This window comes from Felis catus, chromosome X (assembly GCF_018350175.1).
Source record: "Felis catus isolate Fca126 chromosome X, F.catus_Fca126_mat1.0, whole genome shotgun sequence".
In the NCBI taxonomy this organism is placed as follows: Eukaryota; Metazoa; Chordata; class Mammalia; order Carnivora; family Felidae; genus Felis; species Felis catus.
The window spans coordinates 71,294,294-71,309,748 of NC_058386.1; the positions used below are offsets into that span (position 1 = coordinate 71,294,294).

General features: G+C 37.3%; 1 protein-coding gene across 3 annotated transcripts in view; it reads right to left on the reverse strand.

Annotated features, from left to right (window-relative positions):
- The window catches only part of CHM (CHM Rab escort protein), a 265,730-nt gene that overhangs the window by 96,302 nt on the left and 153,973 nt on the right, over nucleotides 1-15,455 (reverse strand). For all 3 annotated transcript variants that reach the window (XM_045051291.1, XM_004000686.5, XM_019824049.2), the window contains 2 exons: nucleotides 2,293-2,397; nucleotides 1,834-1,897 (listed from right to left, as the gene is read on the reverse strand). In XM_045051291.1, coding sequence (XP_044907226.1) covers nucleotides 1,834-1,897; nucleotides 2,293-2,397 — 169 coding nt within the window. The remainder of the gene's footprint in view (nucleotides 1-1,833; nucleotides 1,898-2,292; nucleotides 2,398-15,455) is intronic.

Genomic DNA, 15,455 nt, shown 5'->3' on the forward strand with positions numbered 1-15,455 from the left:
GTATTACTTCGCAATCAAAAAGAATGAAATCTTTCCATTTGCAACTATGCAGATAGAACTAGAGGGTATTATGCCAAGCAAATTCATCAGAGAAAGACAAATATCATATGACTTCCCTCATATGAGGACTTTAAGACACAGAACAGATGAACACAAGGGAAGGGAAGCAAAAATAATATAAAAACAGGGAGGGGGACAAAACATAAGAGAGTCTTAAATATGGAGAACAAACAGAGGGTTACTGGAGGGGTTGTGGGAGGTGGGATGGGCTAAATGGGTAAGGGGCATTAAGGAATCTACCCCTTAAATCATTGTTGCACTATATGCTAACTAACTTGGACATAAATTAAAAAAAAATAAATAAATCTATACACAGATTTTATATCCTTCCAAAATTTACACAGTATGCATCACAGACATAATTTTTTTAACACTTATTTATTTTTGAGAGGGAAAGACAGAGTGTGAGTGGGGTTGGGCAGAGAGAGAGGGAGACACAGAATTCGAAGCAGGATCCAGGCTCTGAGCTGTCAGCACAGTGCCCGACACGGGGCTCGAACTCATGAACTGTAAGATCATGACCTGAGCCAATATTGGGCTGTTAACTGATTGAGCTACCCAGGATCCCCCTGACTTACATGTAAAACACAAAAGTATAAAACTCCTTGAAGATAATATAGATAAAAATCTACATAAAAAGAAAAGAAAAGAAAAGAAAAGCCCTCTTCACTTCCACATCTCTCTTCAGGAATCACTTCCTGTTTCCTACTCTTCTCAGTTCAGCTTCTACAGAACTGTCTCTATTTTCTCTCTTCATTTTTCTGCCTCTCTGTCACTCTTCAACACATTCACAAGGCTTATAGTTTACTGGAAGATACACAAGTCAACTGGCAATTACAGAAGAGTGTGATGAGCACTAAAATAGCTGCTGTACCATTCTTTGTTCACACTTGTCATGTTGAACTATAGCTGCTATTCATCTGTCTATACGTGTATCTTTCAGACTGCAAGTTATGAGGGAAGAGATCCTATCTTGGTTAGCACTGTCTCTTCAGATCTCAGAGCACTGGATGGCATGTAAAAGAAATTCATTGTTTACACAATCATTAATAGAAAATATTTATGCTCATATGCAAAACAGATGTGTTTTAAATCAGAAAACTTCTAAGTTAAGGAATTTTTGGAACCTATGTTTAGCAGTAACATGTAGAAAAGGTCTGAGAGTTACACGAAACTAATAAATAAGTTGATTTTATCAGTCACTGCATGATATGATCAGAAGAAGGGGGCATACTTCTGGAATTTAAGAATACAGACTGAGGAAAAATCATATGCATAAAGATGTTCCTAGAGAACAGGCAGTGAGGAGAAGGAAAAAGGTACTGAAAGGAACAATGGTGATGAGGAAGTATCAGAACCAGATGTGTGCTGGTACTCATTCACACCAGGCCTAATGGTGAGATTGCCACCATTGCTCTCGGGTTGGTTACCATAAGCATTTTCCTCCAAGAGTTTTAAATGTATTGTCTGGGGTTTCTCTTCTTCTTCCCATAACTATATATTTTCAATTTCAGAGACTAGCTGTCAAAACTAGGATTTAGTCTGCATAGATTAAATCTGTTACCTTATGTAATGGATGCAATTATTTGTTCTGCTAGAAGGAAATCTTAAAAAACCAAGATTATTACAGAATTGCCATTAGGTATTTTAAAAAGTGCATTAAATACATCAGTTTATGGCTTAATACATTTTATTTCACCAATATTAATTTATACATATTACTGTATAAATTAATGTAGCAATATTTATTAAAAAGTACAGAACTAAAATTACCTGTTGATCTGAATCCGCTTTTAGTACAGATCTATCTGTAATCAGGACTGACCTGGAGATTTGCCTGTAATGCACAAAACAGTTCATCAGTTATTCAGATTCCACAGATAAGTTTCATTTATAGTTACATAACTACCAGAAGGCATGTTTCAAAGATTTAAGTCGTGATAAAAGTGTCACCTCCCCAAACCAAGTCAAGCTCTGCTTTAATCTTTCCTTGGCCTGTGAAAGGAGCTGCAGACAAACCCCAGCTGATGCAAAGGAGTCAAAATTAGACTGTACTCCTCTACAACCAGACTCTATAAGAGAACAGCAGACATATTGGATATATTATTGGTTTGGTATACATTTGCATCTAACTTGAAGGACACAGACATACAGAAGTGTCAATATAATCACCACAGCTAAATTTTCCTATGTTTCACCATCCCTTGGACGGAGGATGGAGGGGTGCCTTACCGGTATTGTACATGTGAGCATGTGTTCTCAGAAAAGTAACTGTCCTCCACAAGGAAATGCTTAGAAATTATTCTCTGACCAAACTGATCTATGACTGCTTTACATCTACAAAGAAGATAAACATAGCAAAAAAGTTCTCATTAATGATTACACAACTAAAAAAATAAATATCAGCTATAATTTTGAATCTAATAAACCCTTTAATACAGTATACAATTTCACATTTTGACATAAAATCGACACTAAATTACAGAATATATATTCTTGTTGCTATTTTGAAGTGTTTAAACCATAAGCATGGAATACAATTTAAATATTTATTTTGAATTCCATTAAGAATAATGTTAGTACAAGTATTACACTATAAGTATAAGCTTTCTAATGTTTAGAAACATAGAAGCTTTTCCTTTGTTTAGAAAACAGACTTTTTTTTTCCTTAATGAATCTAAGAAAAAGGAGGAAAGAAAAATTGGTCAAATATCTTGTTATATCATTCAGTCTGTAAAAGCCACTAAAGGTTTTTAATTTTTCTGTTAAGTGTTGCTTTATCTTTTGTTCAACAATAGCTATCTGGTCACACATGTGAAAATGTTTTAAACAAACAAAAAAAAGAGGGATAAAGCTTCTTTTAATGTTTCCACTTTACCTCAAAGGATAATCACAGAAAGATTCCTTTCTGGTGCTATTTCTAAACAAGGAAAACAGTTATGCATGGAGATTATCAGGTCTCTGTCATCTGATATGCGTTGGGACAATGAATCATATAGAACCCTCTATTGACCTTCTTTCAATGTGTCTAGATAAAAGGATGAAAATTAGAATCCTTCCCCTTGCAGTGCCACAAGTTATAAATGTACTTTATAGGGCTCATTATCCAAACTAATGGACTAAGGGAAACATCCTTGAAATGGACTTACCAGCACTGACGAACCCAGTATGCAATATTTCAGGAAAGATATGCAAATGCCTGCATGTTTGCCATATCTTTTTATTATGAAAATATCACAATTTACTTTTGTCAAAGCTTCTCCTTTTGGAACCAGAATTATTAGAAATACATTTATCAGTTACTCTTCATAAAATGCAAGCAAATGATTTAAAACTTATACCATATTTGAAATGTACTGATATACATTAAAGTATGTTACATTACTCTAAAAATAAGCCAAATAAGAGATATTTACCAGATATAAAGGCATTAAAAATAAAATGAAAATCACCAAAGACCAACAGTGAGAGGAATTTAATGTGTATTTCCTAAAGGCAGATTATTATGTGTTGATATTCTTGAATAAATGGCATACCACTGTTTTCAGGATAGACAAATCATGATGTTAGATATACATAATATATAATCAATTAGCCACACATTAATACATAGTGTAAATTATATTACGTTATTATTTATGTGATTTTTCCCCATCTCACCTCTTACTCCTTTCTCTTCCCCACTTATGTTTCTAAGCATATTTCTTCACATTTCATTAAATTAGAGCTTTTGACTTATAAAATACTTAACTAAATAGATATAAGGTATTTATATTTAGATACAGTATTTCCCAAAATAATTATTTAAAAACTGAAAACATAAGTTATTTACTCAGTATCCTACTTTAAAACATGCATATACAATTTAAAACACAAGGTACTTTAGGCAATGGAAAAGAGAAATGTACTGATCCATCCTTAAACACTGATCCCTGTTTGTCCTACAAGCACTGACAGGCCTTTTTCTTACCTTTAAGTCAGAAACTATAGAAGTCAAGAGGGAATAATCTGGGCGGAAAAAAAGAGGGTGTTATAATCTTCTAGATCTTGATAAGGCTTTGGGTTACTCACATATGTCATTTATCCAAACTCTGCTAATGAGTACTTAAGATTTGGGCACTTCACTGTATGTAAATTTTACATCAAAAAGAAAAAGCTATAAATAAATATTCAACTCTTATTAATGATAGACATGCCATGGTGTTTAGGGGAAATTGTACTGATACCTATAATTTACCATGAAATGCTTAAAAAGGTGAACAGATGGACAGAGGGATGAATATTTCGGTACAATTAACATTTTAATCTACTTGCTTAATCATGTTATACCTAGATTAACAATCTAGATTGTGGCTATGCAAGTATTCATCCTGAAATTCTATCAACGTTGGTGTAGATTTGAAAATATTCATCGTAAAATACTGGAATGAAATTGATGGGGGTGGGAGAATGGTATTAATATAAATCCTGGACTCTAGTAAGCCTTTGCAAAAGGCTCCCGTTTAAATAAACCACACAATTAAACCTGGCCCTCAAGCTAGTAGAGGCTCCCTTGTTTTGCAGGCTTCCAAACACTAAAAGGGCTGCTTCGGTGGTAGCTAAACCTTGGTAACAGGTAGACACTAGTTTCATAAGTCATGATATTAGAAAGAACTACTGGGGACCACTCAAAGGGGAGGTGTAGGGGATTAGGGAGTTCATCTATGCAAGGATAATATACCACTAAATGTGCCTATTTATGCTGAAGCTTCTAGATGAAACAGCGATTCTCAGAGGAGGAGGAGGAGGAGGAGGAAGAGGGAGCAAATCAGAATCACACCTGGGGGACTTTTTCAAATTATAAGTACCCCTGGAGATTCTGATAAACTCCCAAATCCCAACGGAGAATCACTATCAAGCATGCCACCATTACTGTTGTAGTTTTAGGCTGTGCTAGGTGGAGAAAAGTCAAGAGCTACTGCTAAAGTAAAAATAATAATAGAGGTGCCTAGGTGGCTCAGTCAGTTGAGAGTCTAACTTCAGCTCAGGTCATGATCTCACAGTTCACGGTTTGAGCCCCACATCGGGTTCACTGCTGTCAGCACAGAGCCTGCTTCGGATCCTCTGTCCCCCACTCTATCTCTGCCCCTCCCCTATTTGCATGCTCTCTTTCTCTCTCAAAAATAAACATTTAAAATAATAGTGACAGGGGCACCGGGGTGGTTTAGTCGGTTAAGTGTCTGACTTCGGCTCAGGTCATGGTATCGTGGTTTGTGAGTTCAAGCCCTGCGTCAGTCTGTGTGCTAACAGCTCAGAGCCTAAAGCCTGAAGCCTGCTTAGGATTCTGTGTCTCCTTCTCTCTCTGCCCCTCCCCCACTTGTGCTCTGTCTCTATCAAAAGTAAATAAATGTAAAAAAAAAATAATAATAGTAATGTGATTTCTGCAGAAACTGATGTGATGGTCATATATGCCCAGTCTGGTAGATGATGGTAACACAACTCACCTGATAGTCTCACTATGAAGTACTAAGGCCTGAACAAGGCTGTTCAAACCAAAGAATGTTTAACTAAGGAATAAAATTTGTTTTCCCCTCAGATACTTGACTTATTATAAGGTAGTAGGCCTAATTAGGGGAACAACGAAGAAAGAAATATTAATTTGGGACCTATACTTAGACTTCGTGTTATAAAGATAAATATAAAAAAATTAGATGACACTTAAGTAATGGAAAACAGTAACATGAAACAGTGCTGCCAGAGACATTAAAACTCTTCCCACATAAACCTGAGGAAGCCATTAAAGATTAACAGCATTCTGGATTTACTTGAGGGCTTTGCTGAGCCTCAGAAATAGTACACTGAGAAGGGACATGATAGGAGTGCTCAATTACATAGACATAAGGACCAAGCTTGTCATAAGAATCATCATAAGAATGATCACCATAAAAATCACTTAAGCCAGACAGAACATTTCTAGAGGTGAGTTTTCTAAATCAACAAATCACAACAGTTATTCAATTTCTGGTTCAATGACATGAGAACATATAGAGAAAAATGATAAGGAAAAATCCTCAGCGAGATGAAAACTTTATGTAGAATTTGGCCCAGAAGAGAAATATACCACAACAGGTATCCAATCTCTATGATCTTCAGAATTAATATCCTAATTACAGGGGCACCTAGGTGGCTCAGTCGGTTAGGTGTCCGACTTCTGCTCAGGTCTTGATCTTGCAGTCTGTGAGTTCAAGCCCTGCATCGGGCCATGTGCTGACAGCTCAGAGCCTGGAGCCTGCTTCGGATTCTGTGTCTCCCTCTCTCTCTGCCCCTTCCCTGCTCATGCTCTGTCTCTATTACTCTCAAAAATGAATAAATGTCAAAAAAAATTTTAATATCCTAATTATAGGATAAAATGCAGAAATCACATGAAATAATAAAGAGAAAAATACATTAATTAATGATATCAGAAGATCCCAATCAGTGATGGAAGTAAAATAATTCTCTGCTCACTATGCCCTTCCATGCTTTCTAAAACACATTAGTTCAAATGTTACCTCTTCAAGAAAACTATTCCAAAATGCTTATCTTTCATCTTTCTTGGGTAAAAATTCATTCCAATTGTCTCAGACACCATTAACAGGTAACTCCAAAATCTATGGCTCTTTGCTCTGACCAATCCCAAGCTCTGTATCCATATTTTTAAATGTCTAATATCTATTTCTTTCTAGACAGACTCCAAACCCTTTTTAAACCTAGCATACCCCAAACTGAGTTCATCATGACTCCTTACCTTTTCCCCCCCTTGGAATACCAATCTCATGTAATGACACGACCAGTGGTTAGCTTCCCTAGCTTAGAAACTCTCTTCCTATATCTAATCTGCTACTTAATTTTGATTCCAACTTACAAAGATTTTTTGAAACCAGTCTCTTCTCTCCATCTCTACTACACTGCCTTAAGATGCATGTTAAGTCTAATAGGATAATGAACTACTAAGAGTCAGTAGTTCATTTGTTTGATGTAAATGATGGCATAACAATCATGTGCTAAGCACTGTTCTAAGAGATAAGAATAAAAATATCTTATCTTTGGGGCACCTGGATGGCTCAGTCGGTTAAGCATCCGGCTTCAGCTCAGGTCATGATCTCGCGGTTCGTGGGTTCGAGCCCTGAGTCAGGCTCTGTGCTGACAGCTCAGAGCCTGGAGCCTGTTTTGGATTCTGTGTCTCCCTCTCTCTCTGACCCTTCCCTGTTTATGCTCTGTCTCTGTCTCTGTCTCTCTCTCTCAAAAATAAATAAACGTTAAAAAAAATTAAACAAAAAATCTTATCTTTAAGGTGCTCCCAATATAATGAAGGCAATTATAAGACAAATCCCAAGTCCAGGGATAAGAAATGAGAAGAGGACATCATTAGAGTACTAAGGGAAGGTATCTAACTCAGCTTGGGGGGGTGGGGGGGAAAGGTGGAGTATAAGGAATGCTCTTCAGAGAAAGTGATAACATCAGCTGCTTTTACTTATTTTTTTAGATTTTTTAAATGCTTGTTTATTTTTTGAGAGAGAGAGAGAGAGAGAAATAGAGTACAAGTGGGGGAGGGGCAGAGAGAGGGAGACACAGAATCTGAAGGACAGAGCCCGATACAAGGCTTGAACCCACAAACCATGAGATCATGACCTGAGCCAAAGTCAGACATTTAACCAACTGAGCCACCCAGGCACCCCAACATTAGCTGCTTTTAAAGGATGATATCTAGTTAAGTAAGCAAATAGGAATATTTCAAGTAGAAGGGCAGCATTTGCAGGGATACAGAGGCAAGTAAGAAAAGTATAGGGAACCACAAACATTTCAGTGTTAAATGACAGTAAAATGGAAGCAGGGAGGAAAGAGAGATGAGCAGGCACAGGCCAGATCCCAAAGCCTCCCATGTCATGTTGAAGGGTCTTATACTTTACTCTGAAGTGATATAAAGCCACGGAAGCTTTTCACAGGGAGGAACAGAGCTAGATCTGCAGAGTAAAAATATCTCAATGTGTAATTATTTCATAAATTTATTTTTTCTTTAATGTCCTCCTGTAGACTCTAACCTCCATAATAACAAAGACCATAATTGTCTTGTTCTCGGCTATATTCCTAATGCATGGGACACAGAAAACAACTAATACTTGTTGCATAGATGGCTGAACAATGGAAGCATTTTGTGCATGTGAACACTGTGGAGACAAAAACAAAGAATCAGAACCTCTGATTTAGGAGGCAAAACAATCTCCTACCATCAAGGTGCTTCTTCCAAATCAATGCCAGAATTAATAAAGTAGCAAACCTAATCTTGTTATTTACCCACTAATTATAGTCCAAACTCCTTAGCGTGGGCACAAAAGGATCTTCAGGATATACATTCTCCATGGGATTCCAAAGTATCCAATTAAAGTAATAACTGCAACTAGTTAACATGTATTGAACTCTTACTGTGTATAACAAATGGTTCTACCTGCTTTATCTGTTAATGATCATAATAACCCAATAAGGTATTACTGTCATGTCCCACTTTATACAGAAACTGGAGCACAGCGAGGTTAAATAACTTTTAAAGCTCATTCAGCTAGTAAGGGGGGGAAGCCACAATATAGATCCAGGTCTATCTGACTTTAGAGTCTGCACTGTTTACCTCTCTCTTTGTTCACAAAGGCAAAGTCCATGTTTTACTCATTTCATTATTCCCATAGCAACTAGCATGGAGGTTGGAGGTTAAATGTATAGAATATTATCGCTACCATTTGCAAATGAGAAATGCTAAAATCAAGAAATTCAGCAATTTTCCTACAATGACCAATGGTAGTTAAGATAAGTACCTCACACTTGCTCTAATATATTATTTATTACTAACTTCTGAGTATCTGGGACAGATATAACACGTATAGTTATTCCTGACATCAGGAAAAAGATAACTCTAAGAAATAGTCACAGCAGGAATTCTAGTAAGTGAGACAGCTGAAGTACAAAAGAACACTGCTGAAGTAATTAGATTCAGACTACTGGTTACAGACATATCTGGTCCAAGGTCATCCATACCTTACCCTAGTATCAAATATTGTACTGCTAAATGGCCAAATCCACTTTATAGGAGTTTTACACAGCACAGCTGCAAAGAAAAATAAAGCTACTCAACAAGAGCATTCGGTAGTCACAGAAACAGTTAACACAGGGGTTCAGTATTAAAGTGACAGGGTATAGAAAAGACTACTGAGACCTACGTCCTCTGAAAATGAAAAAGCAGAGCCAATGGATAATATAGCAAAAAGAGCACAGTCAATGTGGCTCTCAGGAAAAGCAAATTAAACAAAAAAGAAAAATAAGATCTAGCTGAAAGTAAGTATGGTTACATATTTTAGATTTCTTCTCTTAAAGTTTGTACATTACTTTGACATGTAATCACCATACTGAACTCAATGCTATGATCATTTATGTTTCTATAGCTTTCCTTCATGAATGGTGAACAAAAGCACCAAAAAGACTATCAGTTTTTAATATTCATTCATTCATTTAACAGATAGCTACGAGTGTAATGGGTGATAAGAACCTGCTTAGCTTCTGGACATATAGTAGAAAGATTGTGCCTTTTCTTACACAGAACTTACAAACAATCATATAAAGGGACCTGACTCAGGGGGCTAGCAAAGGGTTCTTATGTAGTCTGTGGGATCAGAAAATAAACTTATACCTTAGACCTCAAGCATGAGTAGTTCTTAACTACATGAAAGGGGATGACAAATATACCAAATAGAAAAAGAGGGAGAGGGAGGTAATCTAATACCATAACGAGACAAACGTAAATTCTTGCTGATTTCTTTATTGATATTCTAATTATACTTAGAATAAACAATTGTTTAGTCAACCGTGATTCCTAAAAAGAAATATATGCTGGGGGCACAGGTCATGATCTGGTTTCGTGAGTTCAAGCCCCACATCAGGCTCTCTGCTGTCAGTGCAGAGTCTGCCTCAGATCCTCTGCCTCCCTCTCTCTCTGCCCCCTTCTCCACTCTCACATGCACTCTCTCTCTCAAAAATGAATATTAAAAGAAAGAAATTTAAGCTGGATATATCTAAATATAACTTCAAGATTGTTCCCTCAAAAAATTATCCCTCTCTTTAAATTTAAGTCCTGACAAACTACCTCCTGCTACTCTGAGTATTTGATTTTGAACATCAAGGTAGAGTTTGGAAAAGAAAAATTAGCTAGAGTCAACTTTAATCAATGCTAGCTTTAGTTATTTATAGAGACTATAAGACTTGACAGAATGGGATTTTTATTAAAAATGCAAAAAATTACTATAAATTTGGTAATTATTAGTGAAGGTATGAATTTACAATTTTTAAGTATTGGCTATCTCTTGAATAAAACTTTTAAAGATCATTTAAACAATACACTATAGTGAGAATATTGTAGATATCAAGAATACTATAAATGCAGGTCAAATTTAAAAACTGTTCTACTACTAAGGAAGTAAATAATTATGGCTTGGAATAAATTTTGAAGAGAATCACAAACAGAATCCAAAATGGCTGTGTCTTAAACAACCAAGAGGGACAACAAAAAAACATTCCTTGGAGAATTGGAGGTCTAATATAATAATAAAATGAGTAGTGTAAGTAGACACTTTGCTATTCCATTCATATCCATAAAAGTAAACACATTCAAGTTGTTCAAAAGTTTTTTGATTTCTCACTGGGACTGAAGTTTAACCAATATATAAGAATGGTCTATATTTGAACATATAAAACAATTTAGGATAATTTATTTATAAATATTAAGGAAAAAGTACTAAGTACCTTTTTTTAAACGTTTTTCTTTAATGTTTATTTTTGAGAGAGAGAGAGAGAGAGAGAGAGAGAGAGAGAGAGAGAGAGAGAGAGAGAAAGGGGCAGAGAGGGAGACACAGAATCTGAAACAGGCTCCAGGCTCTGCGTTGTCAGAGCCTGATGTGGGGCTTGAACTCACGAACAGTAAGATCATGACCTGAGCTGAAGTCGGACACTCAACCAACTGAACCACCCAGGCACTCCTCTAAGTACTTTTATTAACTCAGTCAAAGCATGTTATATACAGGGGAGGAGACTGGGTGATTACTACAGAGCCCATCTAACTCATTTTACAGATAAAGGGACTGGTCCAGAGAAAAGTGACTTGCTCATTGTCATTCATGGCAGGGATAGAGTTCCAGGTCATCTCTCATTCGAGAGCTACCTGACCATGCATCCTTAAGGAGTTATTAGGCAATAATTATTATACTTGAGGTCTTTCCATTAAGACATAAAAGAAAATGTTAAATAAGTAGCAGTCCGCTGTTTAAAATTCAAGAGAGGAAGGGCCTAGGTGGTGGCTCAGTTGGTTAAGCATCCAATTCTGGGTCTCAGCTCAGATCTTGATCTCAAGGTTGTGAGTTCAAGACCCGTGTTGGGCTCCATGCTGGATGTGAAGCCTACTTAAATAAATAAACAAATAACTAATTGAAATAAATTAAAATAAACTAAACTAAATTCAGGAGAGGATTTTGATGGCTGTGTAGTAGGAGGACCCGAGGCTTCTCTCATTCCCTGAACACAAATAGGGAACTATCATATCATTCTGAATACCTAAGAAATTGAACAGAGGAGTGACAGAACAAATTCCACAACTAGAGGGGAAGAGGCCACATCGAGGAAGAAAGGAAGTACAAAGACATGGTTTGGGGAAGAAGCAGATCGCAAGTGCTGTGGAGGGGAGGAAGCTGTGATCATGGAGAAAGGCAAGAGAAAAAGAAGAGTACGCAGGAGAACACATAAGCAGGACACTTTCCCAAAGTCAATGGCTGGGAAAATGAAAGGGGTTGATTTTCATGAGTTTTGCAGCCAGCCAGGCTTAAAGACTGGAGTTTTAGAGGTCTACAGGATTAACTGGGATAGAGCCCTGAGAGTACTGGCTTATTCCTGGAGAGAAGGCAGGCATCCAATCCAGGGGCAGACAGCTCAATGTGAGGATCTCTTAAGGCACACAGGAGACTGTTCTCTCCTCTTGGAGCGCATCTGTGAGAGGTGGCAAAAAAGGACCCACTGGTAGCCATTGCCCTCCCCTGCCGTCAGCATAGGCACAGAGACACCTCCTAAAGGGCTTTTCATCCTGACACTAGCTGTTTAGCTAGATTGCTCAAAATCCCACACCACTGTCTCTGTGTGACTGCCCTTCTTCCAGAGACCAGCTCAAGTTCCTGCCACAGCACTTCCCATAGGTTTGGAGTTTTAAAACTCAGCAGGCTTGGCTGGGATGAAGCCCAAAGTGCACTGTGCTCCTCCAGGCAGTGAAGCAATCCAGAGACAGTATGAAAATGATGATCTGAAAAATGCCTGGGACATATGAACAGAGATTATTTGATCTTCTGGGAGTGCTTCCCTGAGAGCAGCAAGCACTGAGACCCTTCTCTGAGGACAAAGGAGCTGGCTGGTGCCATTTCCTTCACCTGCCCCTCAGTATAAGTAAGTTTCAATAAAAAGCACAGCTCCAGGGGCGCCTGGGTGGCGCAGTCAGTTAAGCGTCCGACTTCAGCCAGGTCACGATCTCGCGGTCCATGAGTTCGAGCCCCGCGTCGGGCTCTGGGCTGATGGCTCAGAGCCTGGAGCCTGTTTCCGATTCTGTGTCTCCCTCTCTCTCTGCCCCTCCCCCGTTCATGCTCTGTCTCTCTCTGTCCCAAAAATAAATAAACACTGAAAAAAAAAATTAAAAAAAAAAAAAAAAAAAAGCACAGCTCCAACAGTGTCTGCCTAACCTTCTTACACCAAGTGCTACCCCGCTGCTCTCTGCTCACTGCTGCTACAGCTTTCTTGGCAAGTGTGCCAAAGTCCCAGCACAGCAGGCCCCTTACCCAGAAGACTCACAGGAACCCTTGCAAATACCACATTTCCTGAACAGAGAATTCTATAAGGTGTCAGTTTATAGTAGAAGCAGCAACAGGTCTCATTTAACAAGCAGACCACAGCATATCTACTTAAAACTCACCACAAGCTGGCCACCACAGGTAAGTAGAGCCTCTGTAGACCACTGGCCTGAAGGACAGAGCAGCCAAAACACAGCATCAGAGTGCACCCAGCATACACCAGAAACGCTCCTGAAGCACCAGGTGTTGGACACTATATGACCTCTTCTTCATAAAGCCACTGCTCTCAGAAGAAGGAAACATAACAGGCTTTTCTAACACAGAGAAGAAAACAGAGACCTGGACAAAATGCCAAGATGGAAAAATCCATCCCAAAGGAAACAATAAAAGGTCATGGCCAGAGATCTATGCAAAATAGAAAAACTAATATACCTGAATAAAGAATTTAAAGCAACAATCATAAGGATGCTGACTGGGCTTGATGAAAGAATGGAAGATTTCAGGGAGATCCTTACCACAGAAATAAAAGAGTTAAAAAACAATCAGAAATGAAAAACGCAGTACTGAGATAGATTCTAAACAGACTGGATGTAATGACAACAATGATAAAAGAAGCAGAGGAACAAATAAGTAATATAGAAGACAGAATAATGGAAAACAGTGAAGCTGAACAAAAGGGACAAAAGGACTATGGATCACAAAAAAAGATTTAGGGACCTCTGTGACTCTATCAAATAATATCCAGATCATAGGAGTCCTGGAATAAAATGAGAAAGTGGAGTAGAAAATTTATTTGCAGAAATAATGGCTGAAAACTTCCTTAATCTGGAGAAGGAAACAGACATCCAGATCCAGGAGGCACAAAGAACTCCTATCAAAATCAACAAAAGCAGACAAACACCAAGACATATTGTAATTAAATTTGTAAAACATAGCTAGAAAGAAAAAAACTCATCAAAGCAGCAAGAAAAAAGAAGTCCCCAACTTTCCAAGGAAGACCCATAAGGCTAGCTGTATATCTCTCTAGAGATTTGGCAAAGTAGAAGGGAGTGAAATGATACATTCAAAATGCAGAATGGGAAAAACTGCAGCAAAGAATACTCTATCCAGCAATGCTATCATTCACAATAGAAGAAGAGATAGTTTCCAAGACAAACAAAAACTAAAGGAGTTCGTGATCAGAACACCAGCCTGTCAAAAATATTAAAGGAGACTCTTTGAGTGGTAAGGACAAACCTAAAGTAACAAAGACTAAAAAGGAACAGAGAAAATCTTGAGAAACAATGATAAAACAAGTAATAAAATGGCACTGAATAGATATCGCTAAATAATTACTCTCAATGTAAATGGACTAAATGCTCCAATCTAAAGATATAGAGTGTCAGAATGGATAAAAAACCAAGACTCATCTACATGCTTCCTACAAGAAATTTATATTATATCTAAAGTTACCTGGATATTTAGAGTGAGGGGATGCAGAAATATTTGCCATGCAAAAGGAAGTCAAATGAAAGCCAAAGTAGCAATACTTGTATCAGACAAAATAGATTTAAACCAAAGACTATAACAAGAGATGAAGGGCACTATATCATAAAAAAGGGACAATCTAACAAAAAGATCTACCAATTTTAAATATTTATGCTCCCAACTTGGAACACCCAAATATATAAAACAATATAAAGAAACTCATTGATAATAATACAATAATAGTAGGGGACTTTAACACCCCACTTATATCAATGGACAGATCACCTCAGCAGAACATCAACAAAGAAACAGTGGCTTTGAATGACACACTGGACCAGATGGACTTAACAGATATATTCAAATCATTTCATCCTAAAGCAGCAGAATACACATTCTTTTCAAGTGCACAAGGGACACTCTCCAGAACAGATCACATACTAGGTTACAAATCAGGCCTCAACAAACCCCAAAGTATCAAGATCATATACCATACATATTTTCAGATCACAACACTATAAAATTGTTGTCAATCACAAAAAAAAAAAAAAAACCCACACAAACACATGGAGGAGGCTAAACAACACACTGCTAAACAATGAATGGGTCAACCAGGAAATCAAAGAAGAAATTGATGAAACAAATTAAAATAAAAACATGACAGTCCAAACCTTTAGGATGCGGCAAAAGTGGTCACAAGAGGGAAATATATTACAATACAGGCCTACTGCAAGAAGCAAGAAAAATCTCAAATAAACAACCTAACCTTACACCCAAAGGAGCTACAAGAACAACAAAGCATAAAGTCAGCAAAAGAGAAATAAAAAAGAATAGAGCAGAAATAAATGATATAAAAACTAAAAACAAAAACAAAACAAAACAAAACAAACAAACAAAAAAGCATTAGAACAGATCAATGAAGCCAGGAACTGCTTCTTTGAAAAAATTAACAAAATTGATAAACCTCTACCCAGACTTATCAAAAAGAAAGGAGAAAACACCCTATAAAGAAAGTCACAAATGAGGAGAAATAACAACAGACATGACAAA